Source organism: Oncorhynchus clarkii, chromosome 21 (assembly GCF_045791955.1).
Source record: "Oncorhynchus clarkii lewisi isolate Uvic-CL-2024 chromosome 21, UVic_Ocla_1.0, whole genome shotgun sequence".
Classification (NCBI taxonomy): Eukaryota; Metazoa; Chordata; class Actinopteri; order Salmoniformes; family Salmonidae; genus Oncorhynchus; species Oncorhynchus clarkii.
This window is the reverse complement of record NC_092167.1, coordinates 11,904,158-11,930,411: the sequence shown is the minus strand read 5'-3', so window position 1 is coordinate 11,930,411 and position 26,254 is coordinate 11,904,158. Positions and strand designations below refer to the sequence as shown.

The 26,254-nt window shown below is 41.1% G+C and overlaps 1 protein-coding gene and 1 gene segment (V, D, J or C); one reads left to right on the top strand and one right to left on the bottom strand.

Moving 5' to 3' along the window:
• Window positions 1–813: 813 nt before the first annotated feature.
• Window positions 814–2,143, bottom strand: LOC139378578 (Ig kappa-b4 chain C region-like). The segment is given in 2 exon segments: window positions 814–1,402; window positions 2,112–2,143. A coding segment is annotated over 1 exon segment (243 nt).
• Window positions 2,144–9,231: 7,088 nt separating this feature from the next.
• Window positions 9,232–26,121, top strand: LOC139378572 (uncharacterized). 3 transcript variants are annotated; one of them, XM_071120862.1, is made up of 10 exons: window positions 9,232–9,344; window positions 9,506–9,938; window positions 12,275–12,334; window positions 12,702–12,789; window positions 21,978–22,180; window positions 22,330–22,422; window positions 22,780–22,875; window positions 22,980–23,090; window positions 23,257–23,386; window positions 23,795–26,109. In XM_071120862.1, the coding sequence occupies exons 5-10, from the start codon at window positions 22,031–22,033 to the stop codon at window positions 25,546–25,548; spliced, it is 2,334 nt and encodes a 777-aa protein (XP_070976963.1). In that variant the 5' UTR covers window positions 9,232–9,344; window positions 9,506–9,938; window positions 12,275–12,334; window positions 12,702–12,789; window positions 21,978–22,030; the 3' UTR covers window positions 25,549–26,109. The 3 variants fall into 3 exon arrangements, with proteins under 3 accessions (XP_070976963.1, XP_070976964.1, XP_070976962.1); XM_071120863.1 differs by lacking the exon at window positions 12,275–12,334 and having other exon boundaries at window positions 9,249–9,344; window positions 23,795–26,121; XM_071120861.1 differs by lacking the exons at window positions 9,232–9,344; window positions 9,506–9,938; window positions 12,275–12,334; window positions 12,702–12,789 and adding an exon at window positions 21,451–21,650 and having other exon boundaries at window positions 23,795–26,121.
• The last annotated feature ends 133 nt before the right edge of the window (window positions 26,122–26,254 follow it).

Below are 26,254 nucleotides of genomic sequence, written 5' to 3'. Positions count from 1 at the left end.
AATGTTCTCTGCCGTCATCATCATCCTGATTAAATTACAGATGATTATTGCTACATTGTCATGACACCAAAGTGTAAACATAAAAAGTAACCCCACCGAGTTACAAAAGTCTAAACATTTGCATATTCAAATGAGAAACATTTCAGCCCCCCCTGTATGAAAGCAAAAAGATGTGGAGCTCAGACATTAGACACATGTCAGTAACGGTCAATGCCTGTCTTTAGTAATAACCATTTTATATGTAATATATTAAATGGTGCTTTATTCATTTTAAGAATGTCTCCCTCCTTGAACCCACCATAGAGGTTACAGTAAAATGAGTCCACCCACTCACATCTGGCCCAGTCCAGGCAGTGAAAATGAAACTAGACTGGGAACTGTGGGATTGAAACTGAAATGTACGTAGACAGGGCTGGGTGGTTCTGCTTGTCCTAGAATAGAGCAGCACTGTCACCAGATGCTCATTCTGTCCCCAGGTGGGCTAAATGGCAGTATGATTACATTGGTGAGAGTCCAAGATCTCGATAACATCTTAGATGACTGTCTTTATAAGTCTAGAAGTCAAGCAGGTCAAAAACATTTCGGAAATATTAATATTGCGTACAATCTACTACAAGTGGATAGTTCTTCTGTTAATCTGTAAACATCGTAGCATCTTGTGTTGCTCTGAACTACAGTTTGATGAATATCTTGTTTCAAGTGAGAACTTAAATAACTAAGCAGTGACATTTAGGTCTGATACGTTTTATGAATCTATTTCTATTTCATTCAACATTTAAGACTAAAATCTAATTACTGACAACAACAAAAAGCTTTGTTCCAACGAGAAGTCTTTATTTTTGTCTATTAATCAAAGCATCAAAGCAATCATTCCTACAGTATCTAAAAGTAATAAAACAGAACACATCAAATCTAACACTGATACAACCTCAGTCTACAGAGAGGATTGACACAATGACTCAAGCAAAGCCCTCTGTTAGTCTACATGTCAGTGAACAATAAGACAGAGAACATCTGATCTCAGAACAGAGTCAAAGCAGAGGAACCAGCAGCCTCGCTCCACAGGGGTGTGTGACTGAGGGGTCCTACCCAGAACAGTCAGACTTCCTCAGGGTCTTGGTGACCGGAGTCTGGGATATCTGTTGGGCTTCACAGGTCACCTCTCCTGCCTTGGTCCACTCCTGGACAGTGAGAGTCAGGGTGCTGCTCCAGCTGTACAGACCATCCTTCTCCAGAACCCTGGGACTGGCCTCCTGCTTCTGGCTGGTCCCGTCCACTTTCCATCTAATGGTCCAGTCTGAGGGGAAGCCCTTGTTGGCCAGACACATCAGTGTGGCTGTTGTTGTACTGGACAGCTCCTCACTAGAGGGGGGCAGGACGGTGAGGGTGGGAGCACTGTTACCTGGAACAAACAGAACACATCAACTAAGTAACTACATCAAGTACAGCTACACTAAGAGATTCTCTTCAGCAAAGTATCAACATCAAAATAAAGTGAATTGGAAATACCTTCTAAATATGAATATAAAGTTAGATTGTTTGAAAGATGTGAAGAAAACACTAAAGTAATATGATACAAAGCAGATTGATGTACCAAACAAGTATAAAGTGGTAAAATAACTAGAGTTACTAGTCATATGGTGTCAGTTATACATGTTATACAGATATTTAGGAATGGATCTGATCAAAATAGCCTACTCATGTTTATAGTATTTGCAGAATTAGAGCATAAATTAGTTTTTATAAAATATCAAGCATTTTAGATCATGAAGTATGTTACAAACATAACTGAGACCGTTCGTATTCACACTAAAAGTGAAGGCTACCATGAACTCAATGCAACAATAATGACTACTATATCCAATACTATTCAATAGTTATTTTACCAGAATTAAGAGTTATATTCTGCAATCATACAAAACAGACATGTAAACAAATGCCTACAATTTAACATTTTGATTCAATAAACTGTTGAAAGAAGTCTCAGTCAAAGCAATGTATAGATCATTTTCTTCTTCTACAATCTCTATATTTTTATAGAGACAGAATTTAAGATGAACATACTTAATAAGTGTAATCAGAAAGAAATATCAAGAGAGATTGTTACTTACTTCCAACATCTAGTCTGGTGGCGCTACCAAAGGTCAACCACAGTGATACAACCCCTATTACTGCCCTATTACTGCTGGTACAAAAACCTCCTGACTATTGGACAAGCTGTCATCTGTGGTTCAAATAATTAACTCCACTTAATTTTAAATAAGTTGTTTTTTGTTTTGTTTTTCGTAACATTTAGTAAAACCTACTTTTTCGTGTACATTTCCTAATTGGTGACGTATGTTTTTTCATGCAACTAATGTAAAATGTAGACTAATCACTCTTATCACAAACAAATGTATGAAAACTTATCCTCAGTATAAAGGCTAAATTGATAGAGAAATTGACTCACAACATCAAAAGGTGTATAAAACAGTTCATTTGGTGTTTACTTACTTCCAACATCTAGTCTGGTGCCGCTACCAAAAGTGTACCACAGTGATACAATCACTATTACTGCTGGTACAAAAACCTCTCTGTGTTGTGATGCTGCAGCTGTTACAGTGAAGATCACTCATACAGAATCATAATCAACACTAATACACTTTAACATCTTCCAGGTAGAACAAACACTTCATATTAGCTGTTTCTAGATAATACAAATATGAATTGTGTCTTAAATCCAGATAGTAGTATTTTTCCTTCCTCTGTGTATCAGGTTCTCCTAGTCTGGAGGTACAGTCCAGCATCTGATCAGTGTTGCTAGTATTCCTCCATATTGTCCATATGAAAGACAACAGCAGCAGCAGTAGTGATAGTGATCCATGTTGTATATTCCTTTATTAAACATGCTGATCTCACATTTAACAGTGGTGGTAAAGTCACAGAGGACAGACAACACTACCAGAGGAATCCCACCAGCTTTAGTTTAGAGAAGTGTTCACTAACTGATTAGAGGAACTTACATGAGAGACCAAGCATGAGTGAACAGACAGTTCATTATATCTGATCATCATCAGAATAATAATATAATGGTGGTGTGCCTAACAAACGTCATACATTAGTGATATGATTAAAGAGTTGCTGTTTGATGTTATAAAAATGAGCACATGCAGGATAAAATACATTCTAAAGATGTGGGCCTTCCTGGAAACGGAAATAGACTTAAAACATTCATTTAAATAATTCATCTCCCCCTGCTCTGACTGTTTACCGCCCTGTGAGTTTAATACTTCATGACTGAGAGCTGTCCTTCATGACAACAGAACCCACAACAACCATGACTTTTATCACCATCTTCATCTGGACACTTGCTTGCTGCTGACTTTATTGTTGAAAATTAATTAAATCTACACCACAGTAATGTAGATCAATAATCATATTTATATTCAGAACTATTCATTACTATATGTAATATATTCAGTTTTTCAGAATCCAGAGGACAGTACACTGTGACTCAGACTCCTGCAGTGAAAGCTGTTCTCCCAGGACAGACAGTCTATCTGACCTGTAAAGAGCAGTAATGTGTATAATGCAGGGACCTCTTCTCACCGTCTTGCCTGGAGGACCTCCTAAACTCCTTATTTTCTATGCTACAACACTTCAGTCTGGGACTCTAGATTCATCTAGATTCAGCGGCAGTGGATCTCATAGTGACTTCACTTTAACCATCAGTGGAGTCCAGGCTGAAGATGCAGGAGATTACTACTATCAGAGTTGGCACAGTGGTAATGTGTTCACAAAGTGATAGAGAGCCATACAAAAATCTCCCTCGTCAGATTGCAGTGTCTGATCGGGAAGAGACAGTGACATAGAACACTGGTCACTAGAGGAGGTCAACTGTGATGTGATACAATATGGTTACAAAGCAATCATTCAGATCACATGACCATCATCATCATCATCATCATGGTTATGACTTGTTATATTTGTCATGTCCTGAAAGTGTAAATTAAAGTTACTTGATGTTTTGAAACACAATACCTGTCCAAAGCAAGATCCATAGGAGTAAAACAAAATATGTTATGACCTCAACATTACTTCAAAGTTACAATCACTTCAGCCCCCAAAACAAGTCCTCATATGGACCTTTAACCAAATGTCTGATTTAAATTGATGCAATCTTCTAGCATTATATTAACTTTTTTTCATGAGCAGATTACTAACTGCTAGATCTGTGAATGAGACTGTGAATGACGCTGGACTCAAACATGAGACACATGTACACTACATACAGTATCTACATAAACTATCTACACTACACTACACTACTACATACACTATATAAACTATCTACATAATGTACACTATCTAAATACACTATCTACACTATCTACATAGATTATCTACATACACTATCTGCATGACATACCTACACTATCTACATTATTTACACTACATACACTATCTACATACACTACCTACATGATCTAAATACACTATCTACACTACACGACCTACACTACATACACTACATACACTATCTACACTGTCTATATACACTATCTACACTACACTACATACACTATCTACATACACTATCTACACTACACTACCTACACTACATACATGATCTACACTACATACACTACCTACACAATCTACACACACTATCTACACTATCTACATACACTATCTATCTACACTACATACACTAGCTACATACACTATATACACTAAATACACTATATATACTACATACACTATCTACACTACACGACCTACACTGTCTACATGCAGTATCTACATAAACTATCTACACTACACTACTACATACACCATCTACACTATATAAACTATCTACATAATTTACACTACATACACTGTCTAAACTACACTACATACACTATCTACACTACATAAACTACATAATTTATACCACATACACTATCTACACTACAGTACATACACTACATACACAATCTACAACATACACTATCTACATACACACACTATCTACATACACACTTTATCTACACTACACTACACTACACTACACTACACTACACTACACTACACTACACTACACTACACTACACTATCTACATAAAGTGTCTAGGTGTTCCACAGTGATACAGATCTGTACAAAAAGATCCCTCAGTCAGACTGCACAGTGACTGTCTTGCTACAGCTGGGACCTACTGTAGGTGCTGAGGGAACCAAGTATAGTTATTGTATCTGACCACTAGAGGGGAGTTAAAAAGCAGCCATAACTTATGCTTGAAATCAGTCAGTCCTATCCCACTGGGCACACACTGATAGAATCAACGTTGTTTCCACATCGTTTCAATAAAATTAAGTTGAACCAACTTGGAAAAGACGTTGAATTGACGTCTGTGCCCAGTGGTAAGGCTTCATAATGCGTGTGATAGTGCAACATGAGAGGAGATGGCAGAGAAACATGGTTTCCTGCTGTCTGGGCATTGAGGATCAAACGTTTTTTGATTCATAAGGATCTGTCTCTGTCGGTTAGCATGGAACTGGTATTTCCTTCAGCCTACGGCTTTTTTCTTTTGTGACGAGAACAAGCCCCTCTTATGGCCCTCACTGAGATCATCCAGAGCAGGGTAGCTTACTCACACACACACACACACACACACACACACACACACACAGCGGGCAGTTAAACTGTCATACTGTGGTCACACACACTGATGATGTGACTCAAAGAGGGGTGAGACAAAAAAGTGTCAGCACACACTCTGTGGCCACACAGCAGCAATAGATATTTAGGCAACAACAAAGTCCAGTCTCAGTAGAGAATGTCTCTGATGTTGTGTAATGTCAAAATCTCTGATTAGACAGACATAGACAAGGTAGGAACCTGCGATACATGGTGTTGTGTCAAAATATATGACAGTCCAAATTATATAGTTCTAGTAAGCGGTTGATTAATGTCTTATTGCCGTTGTCCCTTGTTTAAGTGAGACCCTATATCAGCCCATATATTATAGAGATATCAGCTCCGATATGTCAAAGATACCAAATAAGAGATTTCAGCTCTGTTCTCTCAGGGATATCACCCAAGAAGAATCAGAGATACCAGTCCAGAGTGACACCAGTCCAGAGTGACACCAGGCCAGAGTGACACCAGGCCAGAGTGATACCAGTCCAGAGTGACACCAGTCCAGAGTGACACCTGTTCAGAGTGACACCAGTCCAGAGTGACACCAGTCCAGACGGGGAGCTTTCTGATCTCTATGCAGTGCTTGATGTTGGCTTCTTCTGCTCCCTCAGTGGTGATCAGGCTTCCCCCATTATTGGTGTGTCAGTTGGACTGGTGACTGGTGGAATAGGGATGGTTATGGTCCGTTCCACATCAGTGGACAGCCTTCTATGGCCTCTCTCAAGGTTACTCTCTGGGGAGCCTCCTCTTCTAGATTTAATCTATGGAACAGAATATCACTTTGAATCATTCAATACCATACACCAGTGCTCTTCAGTCCTGGAGAGCCAGTGTGCAGGCTTTTGTTCTGGCCAAGTACTAACACATTTGATGATTAGTTGAAATGTTGATTTAGGTGTGTAGTAGTAGTGCTGGGCTGGAACAAGAGTCAGCATACCCTGTAGGTCTTCTGGGCCAGACACTGTCATACAGCCTGAGCAAGCCATTCACATAGTTAACTTACCGCCCACACAATGAGGAACACGCAGGCTGTGACTGGGATCGGAAGCAGGGACAGCAGACTCCCCCTTGACCGAGTCTGTTCATGATCCTGTGCTTCACTTCCTGAGAGTGATAACAACATGCTCTGTGAGGAAGAGACTTGTGAATGCTGTATGTTGGGGGCTGAATCGATACTGTGTGTTGGGGCGTGTTTCTTACCTGGTGTAGTAGGGGCAGGGCAGGGTGGAGGCACACAGCGGAATCCTCCTTCTCCCTGAGCTGCAGAATTCAAAATGTCTCTGATATAGTCGAAATACTGCCCAGACGGCCATTTGACCGCCCTATAGTGGCATTTAAAGACTTGCATTGTTGCCTCCTGGAAGTACAAACAAACAAAGCAAACATCAGGATGGTTGCACCACTTAATACAGTCAATAAACTGGGTCTACAGTAACTGGATCTACTGGCAGAACTGACAGGCATTACCAGCTCCTCATGATCAAATTTGAAGCGTAGATTTTGCAGCATGGTGATAAAGATCCTAATATTATCTTTGTTGGAAGAAATGGCACCAAACACCCGGGACAGTTCCCTGAGGCTTTGTTCCAGTGGATAGATATTCAGTAGAACCCAGCACACACCACTCTGGAGTAAGAAAAGGGAGAAAACTGACTAGATTACATATGATTCCAATCTACAGATTGTAAATAAAACAAAAATGTTCCTCTACAAAAATGCTGCCAAAGTTTAAGACCACCCAACTTCTCTCCTTCTAAAAGTTTCTGCATGATGTTTTGTTTTTGAGAAATTCTACTCACCCTCTCTTTGGGAATATAATGTATAGAAATGTTATAATCCTTTGGAATATTGTGTTTCTGAAAAAATAAATTAGTATTATTTGGCCCATTTTTCTGCATCAAAAGAAGAGATTTAAAGTCGTTTTTAGGACGAAATAAACTCTAAATAATCACCAGACTAGTTTTGCATAGTAGAGTTCAGGTTAGAGTATCTTACCAATAACATCAGCCTGCTCACGTCATCTGTGACAGGATTCCCAAATCCTCCTGAGCATACTCCAAGACTTGTGAATAGAAATAGGAGGACACACGTGGTCGTCCGAATCTGACAGAGGAAGCACATCAGAAAGGGAAGACTTTCCTTTCCCAGCCCCTCCATACATGGCTTTCTTTTCTAAATCTGTAAATGACTTCACTTTCTCATCAACCCTCAAGTTAATTCTAGAAACGTTCTAAAAACAAAAATCACAAAATATTCAGGAAAATCTGATAATACATAAAAATATGTATTTCTACTCACTTTGCTCTTCATATGGAACTTGAGAAGTTAATGAGGAAGACTTGAAATCCAATGTTTCTTTCTTCAGGCAGAGGACTTGTCATGATGACATGTAAATACTATAGACCAGGGTCCGGCTGACTAGTGTCGTAAGGGCCGCCTACGGGCACTACTGTCTGTCACTCACCCGCACGCACACACACATTTTAGAAACTCTTACTTGTTTGATATTTGTGGTCTATCTAAATGGGGGAATCACTTTTTTTTAAAGAGTTGTAGTCCCGTTTCCGTTCATAACCTGCCCTGAGCCTCTTCAAGTACCAAGCACCATCTCACAAAAACGTCTCTGTGCTGATTCCCTAACATTTCCAGCTAAATATTTATCATAAATGTTATCAAATAGATTGTGAATCAATATCCAGTGTAGTATCCAAGAATATGAGGAGGATATTTGGCTGTGATATGGATTAGAAGTATGTCTGAGAGCCTGAGAGGAGAGACAGTCTGTGATTCATATGCTTTGATTCATCTGACCTTTTGTGTACGGCACAAGGACAGCATTGTGTGACCAGTTCACTGTCACTCAGTCAGACACTCAGTCACATAGTGTGTGTGTGTGTGTGTGTGTGTGTGTGTGTGTGTGTGTGTGTGTGTGTGTGTGTGTGTGTGTGTGTGTGTGTGTGTGTGTGTGTGTGTGTGTGTGTGTGTGTGTGTGTGTGTGTGTGTGTGTGTGTGTGTGTGTGTGTGTAAGCGAGGGAGAGTGTCTGTGAGATCTTGTGACAACAAAAGTTGCTCGGTGAGAGTGCACAGAGTGGTTGGTAGCATATATGAGTCAGACATCATGGAGGAGGATGAACGTACAACTCATGTGACAAATCACTCACTTGTTACTCATTGTAAGGTTTTGATCAGGCACACACAAGGTTACTTAACAAAGTACATTTAGTCTGTGTCTGTGTAGGACGTTAGGAGCCAATAGGGGAGGTGGTACGAAACGCATGGAGAACAAGAAAAACAAGGTGCCAGATGCATTTACAAGGGAAGGAAGATACTGTAACTCTAAAGTGAACACAAATATATCTAGACAATGTTTTTATATTAGTGTCTGTCTTACAATATGGGACAGTATTGATACTGCTTTTTTTATGAATAAATAAACCACACAAAAATTCTGGTCATCTCACTGATGAGTTGTCAACCGCGTTCATATCACAGGTGTCCTGTATCATCAGACTGTTGCTTATTTGCATATGAAGACAATTTGCATTGGTAGCACATGCTTCAGTGTTCTTAAAGTGTTTATAGTCCTGTGAGTTAAACGTGTGCTTTATAGAAGCCACACAACATAAGACAAAAATGACTTTTATCTCCGTAACTATCTTGGTCCTTGCCTTTTACACAAATGGTAAGTTAGGAATTACTTCAGTAATTGACCTTAAAGCATTCTATTGTAATATTATTATCCTAATTTGAACAGAAAGTCTTTATTCTAATATTCGTATTTGAACTGAAACAGGTTTAATCTAAATCAAAGACTGCAAATTCATATTTGTTTATCTCTTCCAGGCTGTGCTGGGGACATTCTATTGACCCAGACTCCTGCAGTTGTCATGGTCCAGTCTGGAGAGTCTGCCACGATCAGCTGTAAAGCCAGTAGTGCCATTGACGGTGACTTAGCCTGGTACCATCAAAAACCTGGAGAAGCTCCTAAATTCATCATCGACTTTAACACAGGTTTAACATCTGGTCGATATCAAGGCACTGGATATGATATGGATTTCACTCTGACCATCAGTGGAGTTCAAGCTGAAGATGCAGGAGATTACTACTGTCAGCAACATGAAGCTGCTCCGTTCACACAGTGATACAGAGCCAAACAAAAACCTCCCTCAGCTGTAGAGGAAGTGATCTAAATCTGCCTACTGGGGACTTTCACAAATGTTGTGTTGAAATACATTATTAATATTTATCATGACAAGGATTATCATGACAAATACAGGTAAGCTCAAGGCCCAATCTGAATATAATATCAGTTAATATGCCAGTGTGAGTGTGTATTTATGCACATTTAGGTGTAATATTTGTGCTGTGAAGAAAATTATCAGGCAAGAGACGGGAGCACAGTTAGTGTCGTTTAGTAAGAACATCTCGTTTAGTAAGAACAATCTTCCCAGCTCTGCAGATTTTGCTGCGAGGAGGCAGAGTCATTAGATCATTTATTTTGGTACTGTCCATATTTAGCTCGTTTTTGGTCACAGGTCCAGAAATGGCTGAAGAACTTCAACATTTACCTAAAATTAACGCTACAGATAGCAATACTGGTGATTTGAAAAATCACAGACAATTGATCAATAATATAATTATTATTTTAGCAAAAATGTTTATCTTTAATTTACAATCTGTAGAAACTATGAGAATAGAAAGGTTCAGCACTTTTGTGAAGCATCACAGCACAGTTCAGAAATATATGGCTAATAGAAATCCAGAATGGATGGCGTTAAGAGATAGATGGGAGGGGTTGAATGGAGCTGAATGGTGGGGACTAATAACAACAAGATAACAAATGTAAAACATTCGTGGTCTGTGAAATGTTCATAGGTTCAGAACTGTTGTGAAAGAGCACAGATACAAATAGAAACTGGATGTACATCAGAAATAGAGGAAGGCCAGAACTAAAAACAAACTAAATGTAACTATTGTAAAATAGATTGTGTCTGTAAAATGTGTAAAGTATGTATAAACTGAAGATAGAAGCCTAAGTGTTATTGTTTATTAGTTTACTCCTATTGGGCCGAGGGGTGGTAGGGTTTGCGGGGAACAATAAAGGCACATAAAAAAAAAGTGTATAGGTGTATGTATGTATATATACAGTTGAAGTCGGACGTTTACATGCACTTAGGTTGGAGACATTAAAACTTGTTTTTCAACCACTCCACACATTTCTTGTTAACAAACTATAGTTTTGGCAAGTCGGTTAGGACATCTACTTTGTGCATGACACAAGCAATTTTTCCAACAATTGTTTACAGACAGATTATTTCACTTATATTCACTGTATCACAATTCCAGTGGGTCATAAGTTAACATACACTAAGTTGACTGTGCCTTTAAACAGAAAATTATGTAATGGCTTTAGGAGTTTCTGATAGGCTAATTTACATAATTTCAGTCAATTGGAGATGTACCTGTGGATGTATTTCAAGGCCACCCTTCAAACTCAGTGCTTCTTTGCTTGACATCATGGGAAAATCTAAAGAAATCAGCCAAGATCTCAGAAAAAAACTGTAGACCTCCAGAAGTCTGGTTCATCCTTGGGAGCAATTTCCAAACGTCTGAAGGTACCACGTTCATTTGTACAAACAATAGTACGCAAGTATAAACACCATGGGACCAAGCAGCCGTCATACCGCTCAGGAAGGAGACGCGTTCTGTCTCCTAGAGATGAATGTACTTTGGTGCAAAAAGTCCAAATCAATCCCAGAACAACAGCAAAGGACCTTGTGAAGATGCTGGAGGAAACGGGTACAAAAATATCTATATCCACAGTAAAACGAGTCCTATATCGACATAACCTGAAAGGCCGCTCAGCAAGGAAGAAGCCACTGCTCCAAACCACCATAAAAAAGCCAGACTACGGTTTGCAACTGCACATGGGGACAAAGATCGTACTTTTTGGAGAAATGTCCTCTGGTCTGATTAAACAAAAATAGAACTGTTCGGCCATAATGACCATTGTTATGTTTGGAGGAAAAAGGAGGAGGCTTGCAAGCTGAAGAACACCATCCCAACCGTGAAGCACGGGGGTGGCAGCATCATGTTTTGGGGGTGCTTTGCTGCAGGAGGGACTGGTGCATTTCACAAAATAGATGGCTTCATGAGGAAGGAACATTATGTGGATATATTGAAACAACATCTCAAGACATCAGTCAGGAAGTTAAAGCTTGGTCGCAAATGGGTCTTCCAAATGGACACTCCAAGCATACTTCTAAAGTTGTGGCGAAATGGCTTAAGGACAACAAAGTCAAGGTATTGTGGCCATCACAAAGCCCTGACCTCAATCCCAACTGAAAAGGCGTGTGCGAGCAAGGAGGCCTACAAACCTGACTCAGTTACACCAGCTCTGTCAGGAGGAATGGGCCAAAATTCACCGAACTTATTGTGGGAAGCTTGTGGAAGGCTACCCAAAATGTTTGACGCAAGTAAAACAATTTTAAGGCAATGCTACCAAATACTAATTGAGTGTATGTAAACTTCTGACCCACTGTGAATGCAAATAAAAATGCAATTTAATTACTTAAAAATCATACAATGTGATTTTCTGGATTTTTGTTTTAGATTCCATCTCTCACAGTTGAAGTGTACATATGATAAAAATTACAGACCTCTACATGCTTTGTAAGTAGGAAAACCTGCAAAATCGGCAGTGTATCAAATACTTGTTCTCCCCACTGTATATGTGTATATTGTTATATGTATGTATGCATACTGTATAGATATATATATTTACAAAAAAACACAAAAAAATACATCTCGTGCCCTACAGCTCCCCGGCCCAAAACTGTGCATGTGCACAATATATTAGGTGTTGTAACATAACACTGCCGTAATACATTACTGCTTAGTAACAGCATAGTAACTAATATAGACAGCTATAGATCACCGATGCTACACTCCTCCCCCCGTAGTGTTTAACTCCTAGACAACAAGGTAAATACTAATGCAATATCTGAACAATGCATTCTTAAACATTTCTCAACTAAAGGGTTAAAGCAGACCTTCCAGAGCCCAGCACAAATCCAGGGTATTATTTCGCCCCGAAGATGGAACTTGTGTCCAAATAACTAATCCAGGTATTGTCCCTTTTCTTTATTTTTATCTAGGACATATTACGTTTGTTTGTGTGTTTGTTTGTTTTACTGTTCGTTACCTCCTGAAACAGCTCAACTCACAGGTCAAGCTTTGAGGTGCCCTTCACTGTCGAACAGGATATATTCGCTCCTCCTTGGCTTCCGGTGGTGGGACAGGTTCAGATGGAAGGTCAGGCTCTGTCTCTCCCATACGTCCACAGTCAGGAGAATAGTCCCGGGGGTCGTTATTGTCCTTGTTCTCTCTGCATGTCTCTGCCGGGGCGTTGGACCATAGCATATGATCCACATGAACATTGACATGGCGATAACCAACTTGGACGTGGTAAGTCAAAGTTTCTCTGCGTTGCAAGATCACACCTGATGTCCACAGGTGCTTGGGGTGTCTGAAATCACATACCATTACACTCTCTCCCTCTTTCATTCCCTGACGTCCTTTGAGTGTCTGTCATTAGCTTTCTTCTGCTGTAGCTGGTGCTTTGCCACAGTGTTTGACAAGTCTGGTTTCAACAATGTCAGGCAGGTACGTGGTTGGTGTTTCAGAAAAAGTTCAGATAGTTCCGTTACTGTGTGTGGTGTGTTATGGTAAGTAAACAGGAAACAGGGAAGCTGTTGGTGGGTGGGCACAGACTGAACCTCGAGTCTAGTCCAGGCCTTCTTAAAGGTTTGCACGGCTCTCTCCGCTGCTCCGTTTGATGCCAGATGGTAAGGTGGTGACAGGATGCCCCTTACTCTGTTGTTCTTGAGAAACATTTCAAAATCGACGTGAAAGGAGGGCCATTGTCCGAGACGAACTCCTTGACTAGTCCAAAGGATGCAAACAGGTGTCTGAGAAGATTGATGGTCTTCCATCCATTTGGAATGGACATCGACAACAAGGAAATGTTGCTTGTCATTCTCAGTGTAATACACATGGATGCATTCCCATGGTGTAGCAGCCCAGGACCATGGATGAAGAGGTGCAGTAGCAGGCTTGTTGCGAACAGCTTCACAGGTTGAGCAGTGGCTTACATGCTACTGAATGTCCTGATCCAGTCCAGGCCACCACAGATAACTGCGGGTGAGTGCTGTCATTCGAGTGATCCCTGGATGTCCCTCATACAAGACAGATAGCATTCTCCCCCTGAATTTGTGAGGTACCACCACTCTTGATCCCCACAGAGCACATCCTTGATCAGTACACAACAGGTCTTTCTTGTTGATGAATGGACAAAGGTTATTGCTGTTAATGAAGGTTGGCCAGCCGGCCAATGTTAAGTCCAAGACTTTTGAAAGCACTGGGTATTTCCTCGTTTCCTCTGCTATGTCTGAAGCAGATATGGGCAGTTTGTCGATGAGAGAGATCTGGAAGACTGCTCTATCATCTTCACTGTCTGAGTCACTTTTGCATGGTAGTCTTGATAGTGCTTCGGCATTTAAGTGGTGACTGGGTCGTCTGTACTCAATCTCGTAGTCATAGGCTAGCAGTATCAGTGCCCAACGTTGCATTCAAAGTGCAGCCAGGGTTGGTATGGCTGATTTTGGTCCCAGGATGGCCAACAGAGGCTTGTGATCTGTCAGCAGTTGGAACTTCCTTCAGTATAGGTATTTGTGAAACTTCTTCAGTCTGAATATTATGCTCAGGGCTTCCTTCTCAATTTGAACATAATTTTTCTCACTTGGTGACAGAGTCCGTGATGCATATGCAATAGGGGTGTCACCTGACGGTAGAACATCTGATATGACGGCTCCTACTCCTTATGGAGATGCATCACACGCGAGTCTCAGCTTCATCTCTGAGTCGTAGTGGGAAAGCCTCTTGCTCTTTAGCAGACACTGTTTGCAAGTCTTGAATGCTTATTCGCATTGTGGAGGCCAATTCCACTTTGTATTGGCCTCCAGCAGTTGGTGAAGTGGATGCAACAATGTGGACAAGTTTGCCACAAACTTTCCGTAATAGTTCAGGAGCCTCAAAAATGACCTCAGCTCTGAGACATTTGTGGGTTCTGGTGCGTTTACGATTGCTTCCACCTTGCTGTTGGTTGGGTGCATGCATTGTGCATCAATCTTGTATCCGAGATACTCCACTGAGTCCTGGAGAAACTCACACTTGCTGCGTTTCATTCTCACTCCGTATTTCTCCAGTCTTGACATCACTTTGTCCAGCACTACAAGGTGCTCTTCAATGGTTGGTGCTTGCACGAGGATGTCGTCCATGAAACACACAACATTGTCTATGCCGTCCAAGATCTAATCCATTGTGTGTTGGAATAGCGCTGGAGCTGTCGAGATTCCATAGGCCAAGTGATTGAATCTGAATAGCCCGTTGTGTGTATTGATGGTCAGATAGTATTCTGACTCTGGATCCAGCTTCAGTTGCTGATAAGAGAATGACAGGTCCAGCTTACTGAAAACCTTCCCACCCGCTAGAGTGGCAAACAGATCTTCAGCGTTTGGTAGTGGATATTCCTCTGGTAGTATGCAGTGATTTACTGTGACCTTGTAGTCTCCACACGTTCTGACGGTCTTGTCTTTCTTTGGGACTACAACAATCGGAGCAGCCCAGTCGCTCCTTTCCACTTTTGTGATGATGTTATTCTTCTGTAGGCGGTCCAGTTCCTTCTCTACTGCTTCCTTAAGAGCATATGAAAGATAGGCTTGATTCCTTCTTGCACTCTGACTTTTACTAGTGAAGTTTTCTTTCTCGCCGTAGGTAGCCATCTTTAAAAATATCTTTGTGCTTCTCCAGCATGTTAGTGAGTGTAGCCTGACTCACTGGTTTGTCATTTCTCAGACTAATGATTTCTCCCCAGTTCAGCTTGATGTTCTGTAACCAGTTTCTGCCTAGCAGGCTGGTATCTCTCCTTTAACAATGATAAGCGGTAGCGTCCACTCCTTCCCCTCATACCAGACTGGTACCTGGATCTGCCCTAACACAGGAATAGTGTCACCAGTGTATGGTGAAAGGCGGATGGAAGTTGGCTGAAGTGGGCACTCGTTCAGTTTTTCTTTGTAGATTCTCTCAGGAACAAGAGATACAGACGCTCCAGATTTCCAGCTAAGTCCATGTTGAGATAGATTCCATCTTTTTGTTGTTGAGCTGTGTACACTGTGAACAGTTCCAATACTGATCCAGCTGTGCCTTCCTCTTCTTGTGCTGCGTCTGACACCTTGTGCGCTCTTGCTGTGCATTTTGGAGCTTTACATACTCTCTGTAAATGTCCAACCTTTCCACAATTGTGGAACTTTTCATTTTGGAATCGGCATTCACTGGGCTGATGATTATCTCCCCCACATCTGTAGCAACTTGGCTTAGTCCTTTGTGATATAGGCTGCTGTGTTCTTGTGTAGCGTTGAGGACGGGACTGAGAAAAGTGTGACTTTTGTGAGCCTCTTCCTCCACGTGTGTCACTGACCTTGTGTAATCCTTACTGACGTTCTGCATGTCCTGATAGCTCAATTGTATCCCTGTGGGCAAGCTGGAGTCCAAGTGCGATATCACAGGCTTTCTTGAAAGTCAGGTCCTTCTCTAACAGAAGCCTTCTGTGATATGCTTCACTTGTGAGACCACATAGAAACTTGTCTCGGAGAGCATCATCAAGAAATTGTGCACACTCACATGTACCTGCCAGTCTTTTCAAAGCAAGGATGTAGTCAGACACAGTTTCCCCTTGACTCTGGTGACGTTGGAAGAATTTGAAACGTTCTGCAATGAGAATTGGTTTGGGCTTGAAATGCCTTGAAAGAGTTTCAGTCAGTTCTGCATAGGTCAACTAAACTGCTTTTTTTTGGTTCAATGAGACCTTTCAGCAATCCATACTCAGTTGGACCCAAAACACTAAGAAATACATCTGCATCTTTGATTTAATTTGCAGCCAGCCAATGCTCAAAACTCTAAATAGGAATCAAAATCCTCTTTTGTAGCCTCAAACTCGGGTACTCGACCAATGGTTGCCATTTTCACAGTTAATTTTTCAGTTTCCTCATTCCTTGTATTGCTTAATTTTTATTTTTATTCACTTTCTCCATTTCAGAGTTTCTGCAATTTCTTCATTGTCTGCACGTTTCTTCTTTTTTTTTTTCTCTTTTTTTTAAAACAATATTTCTCAACTGAGATGCCTCTTTTCGATGGGTTCAAATTTAACCATCAGAGGGCAGTGTCGCTATTCTCGACTCCAATAGGCTTGCTACTTGGCAGCTCTCGAACACTGTACCTGCTAGCAGTGCTTAGAATAAACAGTCTTCTACTGGTGGAACAAAATCACTGACGATTTACATCATGATACTGAGTTTCATTTACTCACACAAAATTCTTCCCTTCAAGCAATGTCTGTTTAAAAGAAGCTTAATCACCTCATCGCCACTGTAATATTTGTGTTGTGGAGAAAACTACCAGGCAGGAGACGGGAGTACAGTTAGTGTAGTTTAGTAAGAACATCTTGTGTCCTACAGCCCCCTGCCTAATAGTGTGCATGTGCACTATCTATTAGGTGTTGTAACATAACACTGCCGTAATACATTACTGCTTAGTAACAGCATAATAACTAATATAGACAGATATAGATCACAATACTAAATTAGGTAAGGTTGGTTCAGACAGAACGCAGAAAATTAACACTGGCAGAGCAAGTGTTCAAAGTGTATAAATCATCCAGACATTTGTGTAGGCCTAAAAGGTATTTGTGTATTCAAGAGTAGGCCTATCCTGCGCTATAGGTTTTTACATTGTTTTTCATAGTCTACACGTCAAATTCCAGCACGCTAGGATTACTTTCTGACTCATGGCAGCAACACTAACTGGATCACTGAGGTATAATAAGAACTGGGGACTGTGTCCAAGATTGTTGTTTTCAAGGTAATCTACTCACATTCTACTCATGTTGCTTTTTATTTAACCATCTTACATATAAAACCTTATTTGTTAATCGAAAATTATGAATAACTCACCACAGGTTAATGAGAAAGGATGCACATAACTCTGCAATGTTGGGTTGTATTGGAGAGTCTCAGTCTTAAATAATTTTCCTAACACAGTCCGTGCCTGTATTTAGTTTTCATGTGAGTGAGGGCCGAGAATCCACTCTCACATAGGTAAGTGATTGCAAAGGGCATCAGTGTCTTAACAGTGCGATTTGCCAAGGCAGGATACTCAGAAATCTGGCAGTGGCTTTTGATTAAATTCAATTTTAACAGAACCGCTTGTTGCAATTTCGATGAGGCTCTCTTGTTCAGATATCGGTAAGTGGACTGGAGGCAAGGCATGAAAGGGATAACGAATCCAGTTGTTTGTGTCATCAGTTTCAGGAAAGTACCTGCGTAATTGCGCACCCAACTCACTCAGGTGCTTCGCCATGTCACATTTGACATTGTCCGTCAGCTTGAGTTAATTTGCACACAAAAAAATCATAGAATGATGGAAAGACCTGTGTGTTGTCCTTGTGAATGTGTGAATGCAGACAGAGAAGAGCTCCAACTTCTTAATCATAGCCTCAATTCTGTTCTGCACATTGAATACAGTTGTGGAGAGTCCCTGTAATCCTAGATTCAGATCATTTAGGCAAGAAAAAACATCACCCAGATAGGTCAGTCGCGAGAGAAACTTGTTTATCATGCAGACAAGTGAAATGATGGTCAGTAAAGAAAACTTTAAGCTCGTCTCTCATAAAACGTGTCAATACTTTGCCCCTTGATAACCAGTGCACTTTACCATGTTGTAAAAGCGTTACATGGTCGCTGCCCATATCATTGCATAGTGCAGAAAATATACAAGAGTTCAGGGGCCTTGCTTTAACAAAGTTAACCATTTTCACTGTAGTGTCCAAAACATCTTTCACGCCTTGGCAGCACCGCCTCTCGGTGGATGCTGCAGTGTACCCAAGTGGCGTTGGGAGCAACTGCTTGCACGCGCGTTACCACTCCACTATGTCTCCCTGTCATGGCTTTTGTGACATCAGTACAGATACCAACATGAGCAGCAGCTAGGTTTGGCTACATACGGACCGTTAGTGGAATTCCTGCAAGAGAGTAATGGTTAATGTGATTGGATGTTAATTATTTGACTAGGCTACCTGTATTTGACATTGTGTTGTTATTTCGCTGAACACTAGATGGTTAGTTTTATTTGGGGCAGTGAAACGAGGCTACTCAGGTGAGAAAAAAAACTCACACAAATGTATAGCCCTGTTGGAAAATATAAATGGACTGTTTTTAAATGTGACTCACAGTTTTATTTGGCATACCCCTGATGGCATTGCGCATACCCCTGGGCATACCCCAGTTTGGGACTACCTGTCCTAGATCTATCCTCTTCCTTCAAAACCGTGAACCATGAGATCCTCCTCTCCACCCTCTGAGAACTGGGCATCTCAGGCTCTGTACACTCTTGAATTGCATCCTACCTGGCAGGCCGCTCCTTCCAGGTGACATGCAGACAATCTTTGTCTGCACCACATACTCTCACTACCGATGTCCACCAGGGCTTGGTTCTGGGCCCTCTTCTGTCTATACACCAAGTCACTCGGCTCTGTCATATCCTTACATGGTCTCTCATATCATTGCTATGCGGATGACACTCAACTACTTTTCTCCTCCACCCCTTCTGACACCCAGGTGGCAACACACATCTGCCCCTCCCTACCTTCAGGCTATGCTCAAACCCTTACACCCCAACCCGAGCACTCCATTCTGCCACTTCTGGTCTCTTGGCCCATCCACCCCTACGGGAGGGCAGCTCCCACTCAGATTTGTCCAAGCTCTTCTCTGTCCTGGCACCCCAATGGTAGAACCAGCTTCCCCCTGAAGCTAGGACAGTAGAGGCCCTGCTCATCTCCCGAAAAACATCTGAAACTCCACCTCAACAATTAGTATTTTAAAAGCCTTTTGTGAATATCTGTGGTATAGTCTTATCGTAATATTTTGTATAGCGTTGACACTGACCTTGCTGAATGCTACTTTATAGAGGAAAAATGTACTTACTATGACTGTGATATTTGGTCCCACCTAGCTATTTTAAGATGAATGCTCTAACTATAACTCGCTCTGGATAAGGGCATCTACTAAATTACAAAAATGTAAATATGAACAAATATGTGTCATTGTTAACGTTCAGACAATAATTGTTCATACATCATGAATACATACAGGTGAATTACTTTTATACTATTAAATATGGTAACGTAAACTCACTGCATTCCGCTAATGGGACTGTAGCGACTGCGTTGACGTCAAAATCGGGGGTGTGAAGTAGGTTTCTATTCAAGGTTTGATCGACATGGTAATGGCTCTATAGTATTGGAGAAAAGTTGATAAAACTCCGTTACATCTTGACGTGTCATGTCGTAACGTACAGCACGCGTAAAGCAACTATTTCTGTCTTACAATCTCTCTCCACCAGGTGTAGCACTTCTCTCATCCTTTAAAAACAAGAATTGGACAGTGACGGGGGTAAGGGGGGAAACCTAGTCATTTTTTGCGTCATCATTGCATGCGATCATCATTCTCAAAGCCGCTGTTTACTTCTAAGATCACTTTAGCACCGCCCTAAAAACTGATTCAAATTTGACACAAACCGTCAAATGGGCATGTAATGACACATTGATATCAAAATATTTACCCCTGATACGAACCTTGGTAGAGCATCCTACTGGAAGCTAAATAGCTCATTATTAAATAATGATATAGTTAAATTTGAGGTTAAAGATCTGTTCTCGCACTTTTGGGAAAGGGCTTGTGAAGAAAAATCTTATTGCAAGAACTGGGAGTTCTTTAAATTTGAGGTGTCCAAATACCTTAGAAATACCTTAGAAAATATGGTAGTAATCTTGCTAAGACCAGAAGAGCTGAGGAGGAAAAGGTGATCATTAAGATAACTTCCCTTTCTCAGAGGGAGGAGAAGATGGAACTAATTGAGTTACAAAATAAACTGGATAATATATATAAATTAAAAGCAGAAGGAGCCTCTATTAGATCTAGGAGAAAATGGATTGAGGAGGGAGAACAGAATTTATCCTATTTCTCTAGACCTGATACATTTCACTCTAAAAATAACACTATCCATAAATTAAACATTGATGGTGTTATTACAGATGACCAAAAAATTAATCGCTAAATCCTGTAGCAATTTTTACAGAAAATTGTATAGCTCTACGTATTGTCAGGAATCCACAGATATGTTTTTTAACTCACTGAATACTGTTCACTCTATCAGTGATATCGAATCTAAACAGTGTGATGAACCCATCAAAGTTGAAGAGATTATAGTCTATCAAACATCTAAAGAACAATAAATCACCAGGTGTTGATGGAATTACATCAGAATTTTATAAATTATTTTCTGACCAAGTAGCTCCCTTCCTATTTGAATACTTTTTTAGAGAGTATTAAAAACAATGTTCTCCCTCCTACAGTGAGTCAGGGGTTAATAACACTGATACCTAAAGCCTTAAAAAGAAGTGCTGCTCATCAATAACTGGCGTCCAATTTGTCTTCTTAATAATGACTATAAGATATTAGCCTTACTACTTGCAAAAATAATTAAAGAAGTCCTGAATGCAATACTGGAAGTATTACGTTTTTGGGGCGCTAAAATAAGGGCAATTGTACGGACCAAGGCGATGTAGAAGTTTACGTTACTCTTATTTTTACATTTTCCCCGAAACCTTGATCCGGAAGTACTTTTTTAGTGTTGCTGACGACACACTAATTACTTTCTGGATGTACCGTTGTTGTTGCCATTTCCACATTTATTAATTTTATTGCATGTTGATATACTGCTGTATGTTGTTAGATTTGTTGTTTATTATCCATACATACATTTGATAACAACTTTTCCATCATGGACAAACGAGTCAAAGCTTCTGTCAGTACGGGTAGGGCAGTTTTTTTCTTCTTAACTGTCTATGCTATTTACCCCGGCTAACGTTAGCTAGAGTAGCTCAAATTCAACTTACAGGCAGCGAACTGTAAAGTAATTTACTAGTATAGCTAACTACATTCATTTCATGTTAATGTCATGTTGGCTTTCTTTTCTAAATGTAGCTATCTATTGCTGCTAAATATATTAAAGCCAAAGAGTATAACGCCCATCTGTGTTATAGTCTTATCATAATATTTTGTATAGCCTTGATGTTGTAGACAAAAACATTTTTTATGTAACTACTGCCTAACATTTTTTCTGTTCTCTCTTCTTTCCATAGGTCCCCCTCTTCCTCTGTCCTCTTTGCGACTATTGGTTTCTCCCCTGCGGCTGATGTATTCATTTGTATGGCATGTTGTGAATCAACGCAATGTGATGCACTATGGGAAGGTCGAGGAGTTTGTAACTGTGGTGACTGAAGCTGTTCCGAAGTTGCTGAGTTACAAACAGAGGGCTCAACTCATCCTGGGCCTGAGAGCAAGGGTGAGTGACATGTTGTGTGGTCATGGGAGGGGTAGTTTATTATGCTTTGATTGACACATTTGTATCAATGCCAGTAGAAACTAGATGTGTGTAAGGTGGGCGGGGAAGATGCAAGTTTAATCAATATCGCAATGATTCCCATTATTTAGATGATCTTGGAGATGTTCCGCAAGGGTTGTCCACCTAACCCTCAGGCCATCCAAAGTCTCCTGGGAAACATGAACATCAGTGCATCCTCAGGGGTAAGTACATTTTTCTCTCTCCTGCATATGTAACTGTATAACTTTAGTCCGTCCCCTCGCCGGGTTCGAACCAGGAACCCCCTGCACACATCAACAGTCACCCAGGAAGCATCGTTACCCATCGCTCCACAAAAGCCGCGGCCCTTGCAGAGCAAGGGGAACCATTACTTCAAGGTCTCAAAGCGAGTGACGTCACCAATTGAAACGCTATTAGCGCGCACCACCGCTAACTAGCTAGCCATTTTACATCGGTTACACATACATTCAAAGTGTGTAACAGCTACTCATTTTAACAGCTTAATTCAGATAACCAGAAAAGTTATACTTGTATCAAATTATTCACAATCTGTGTTACAGCAGCAAGATGTGGAAGTGGAGGAGTCACAGGCTAACTTTGTGTCGCTGGTCCAAACCCTTTTGAAAAACCCTTATGAGAGGAAGCACTTCTTCCAGGTTTGACATACTTCCTCTCTCTTCATTTCTTCTGACTTGCATTTAGCGGCTCGTCATTCAGGTAGGTTCTCTTATAGACACTGTCACTCTTTCCTTCCCTGTAGGAGGAGTTCCATACACAGTATGGCTCGAAGTATGACACAGCACTGCAGGCCCTTGTGGGAGGCTTGGTCTTCAGACTGGAACAACTGTTATCTGTGCCAGATCTCTCCCAGGTATTGAACTGGTAAATGACAAGTCTATAACTAGCAGTTCACTGATCATACCTAAATTCTGTCATTATTAGATAACAATTTATGTCACATGCCATATTATTGTCTTTACCTCACATGCTAAGCCACCTCCCTTTTGCTGATCTTTGGTTCTTCCTCTCCTTCTCAGATAGCATCTATGATCAGTGCTGACCCCTCTGACCTGGAGGAGTGTGGGCAGTCTATGTCTGACCCTGAGCAGCTGAAGATCCTCCTCCATCACCAGAAATTGCTAAATAAAACCCAGTTCAACAGAAATGGTAGGCTTGAAAAAAGTCCATAGGAAGCTTTGGAGTCTCTACTTCAATCATTGTCTGTTATCCTCCCTGTGTATGTACAGTACATTTATAAACAGCTAGACAAAGAACATTACAAGTTTACAAAACCTTAAATAAAAAGATGCAAAAGCTAAACTTAAGGACGGAAGGCATAGAAATAGCACGCATAGAACTGATATACCACTTTTCAGACTTGCTTACAATTAGAAAGACAGATCTATAACTCACATTTCTATGTACATTTGGTTGGGTCGGGCACAAAGCTACATACGGGACCTTTCAGTTCATTATAAACCATTTAATGATTTTTTAAAACAGGAATATATATAAAAAGCTTAGTCTTTTTAATGTAAAGAACTTCAATATTTTTCATATTTTATTTTTTCTCAGTACCTCTCACTTCTTCTGTGGGTGACTGTGTGCTGTCCTCGCTGTCCTTCCGCCTCGCCTGTGGAATGCCATCAATGGAGCCAGATTTTGACAAGCCATCAGAATCATTAGAAGCTGCTCTAAGTGTTATGAAACCTGCCTCCTTCAGTGACCTGGAGGATTTGGGAATGATGTCAGATGACTCACCCCATGCTGGAGAAGATAGTACTCTGCAGAGAGAAGAGGGTGCCAAGGATAACGGAAGTGGGGCGAAAAATGCAGTGTGTGACAGTGAAGAAGACGATGCACTGCCAGAGAGCGCGTCTAGTCCTCAAGGTGTTAGCAGACTAGTGGGAGGGTCACCATCAAAAGGGGCACCAACAGTAAGGAGTATGCTGCCAACAGAGAGACACCAACCGCTTGTATCACTGATGAGTAGTTCCTTCACCAAATCCTCTCCTTCACAGATAGTCAAATTAGTCATCCCTGCCACGGTCACCATTGGGAACCAACCGTGTAATCCACCGGTCAAAGTAGCGAGTTTCCACCAGTGGGTCTCCCACATTGCAAGTAACTCGATCTCGCTCCCTTCCTTGCCACCCCTTCCACAAAACAATGATGTAGACAAGGAGATCCGGTCAGGTGACACATGTCTTGGAAGCAGTGTGTTAATTGGGGGTCAGGAAACAGAAGCCAATCTCTTTGAGAGGGCTGTTATCCGAAGGAGATGGGCGCCCAAGCCACAAAGAATAACGGTACCCTCGAAGAGGAAAATCCCAGAGGCAACCATAATTTGCCAGGAGTGTGGGAAGAGTTTCGTCTATCCGTCTCAGCTGGAAAATCACCTCCGCATTCACACAGGAGAGAAACCGTTCAAGTGCACTGAGTGTGGCAGGGCCTTCAGGTCCTTAGGAGGCATGACCACTCATATGAAAAATCACTCTGAAGCGCGGCCATTTAAGTGTGATGAGTGTGACAAGGGCTTTCGGAAAAAGGCTGACCTGAAGAAGCATCAGCTCATCCACACGGGTGCGAAACCACACAAATGCACCATCTGTGGAAAGGGCTTCAGCCAAGCATTCTATTGCAGAATACACATCCAGTCTCATGCAAGTGAAAATAACTTTCCCTGCACTCATTGTCCAAAGAGATTCCCAACCCAATACAAGCTGTCTGTCCACGAGCGCTGGCACACCATGGAGCGCCCGTTCATCTGTGAGCAGTGTGGGATGCGCTTCTTTCATCCCAGTGGGCTGAAGAGGCACATGGGCTATCACATTGGGAACCGCCCGTTCCTGTGTGCCCAGTGTGGAAAGACTTTTGTTTATGAGTTTGACCTGAAGAAACACCAAAGGGACCATGGCCCCAAGCCCAAGATCCCATGCCCTGTCTGCCAGAAGGTGTTTGGCAGCAACGGACTCATCAAGGCCCACATGTTTACGCACACCTCTGTAAAACCTTACAGATGTGACATATGCGACAAGACCTTTAAACAGAGCAGCAGCTTGAGCAGTCACAAACGGCTGCACACGGGTGAACGCCCTTACCACTGCGACATGTGTGGGAAGACGTACAAACTGAATCAGCACCTGAAGGAGCACATAATTATCCACCACACGGCGGAGGGGCACCCCTGTGACCAGTGTGGAAAGGTCTTCAAGTTACCACGTCTTCTGAAGGCGCATGAGCGGTTGCACTCAGGGGAGCGATCTGAGCAACCAAGGAAATACAGTCACACCAGCCGTCGCAGGAGAAATTCCTCCAAAATGAGTTGATTTTCTGCACATTGGCTGCCTTCCACACACACTGACTGGGATGCTATTTTTAATGTCCGGAAAAATTGCCAATAGCTGTAATAATATTCCTCATTTTTTGTTGTAGACTTTAGATTTTTGACCATTTTGGACCATAATTCAGGATCTCCTAAATAGACTGAACACTGAAAAATAGTATAATGTCTGGCTTAATTAATGCAGCAACAAACATATCTCCTGTTAGATAACAATTCATGATTGTGTCATTAAAACGTATTTCTTTTTTTTTTTTTTTGTATAGGTTGAAATTCTAATGACATAAGATGTAAATTGACAGCTACTCACTAATCTCTTTTTGAGAGTAGTCAATGATTGCCAGAAGCCTTTATAAAAAAATATGCACAACATTTGATGTTGGATAAAGGCAAATAGTCACAATTGTGTGCCACTACTCACTTGTTTTGCTATTTTATTCACAGCAAGGGAAACCAAATGTATGCTAGAACGGTTCTGTGTGATGACTTTTTTATAATACATTTAAAGTGTATTAAGCCGCAATAAAAAGTAATACTCAACCAAATATATACAGAAAAATTATGAAATTTGTGTTTTAATCTCAAATGTAATTTCAAGAAAAGAGCAGTAGGATTCAATTGCGGCTCTTATTCCAGGACGATAGGTGGCAGTAATGATCTTATGCTGCCAATCTTATTGTTAATAGTCTGGT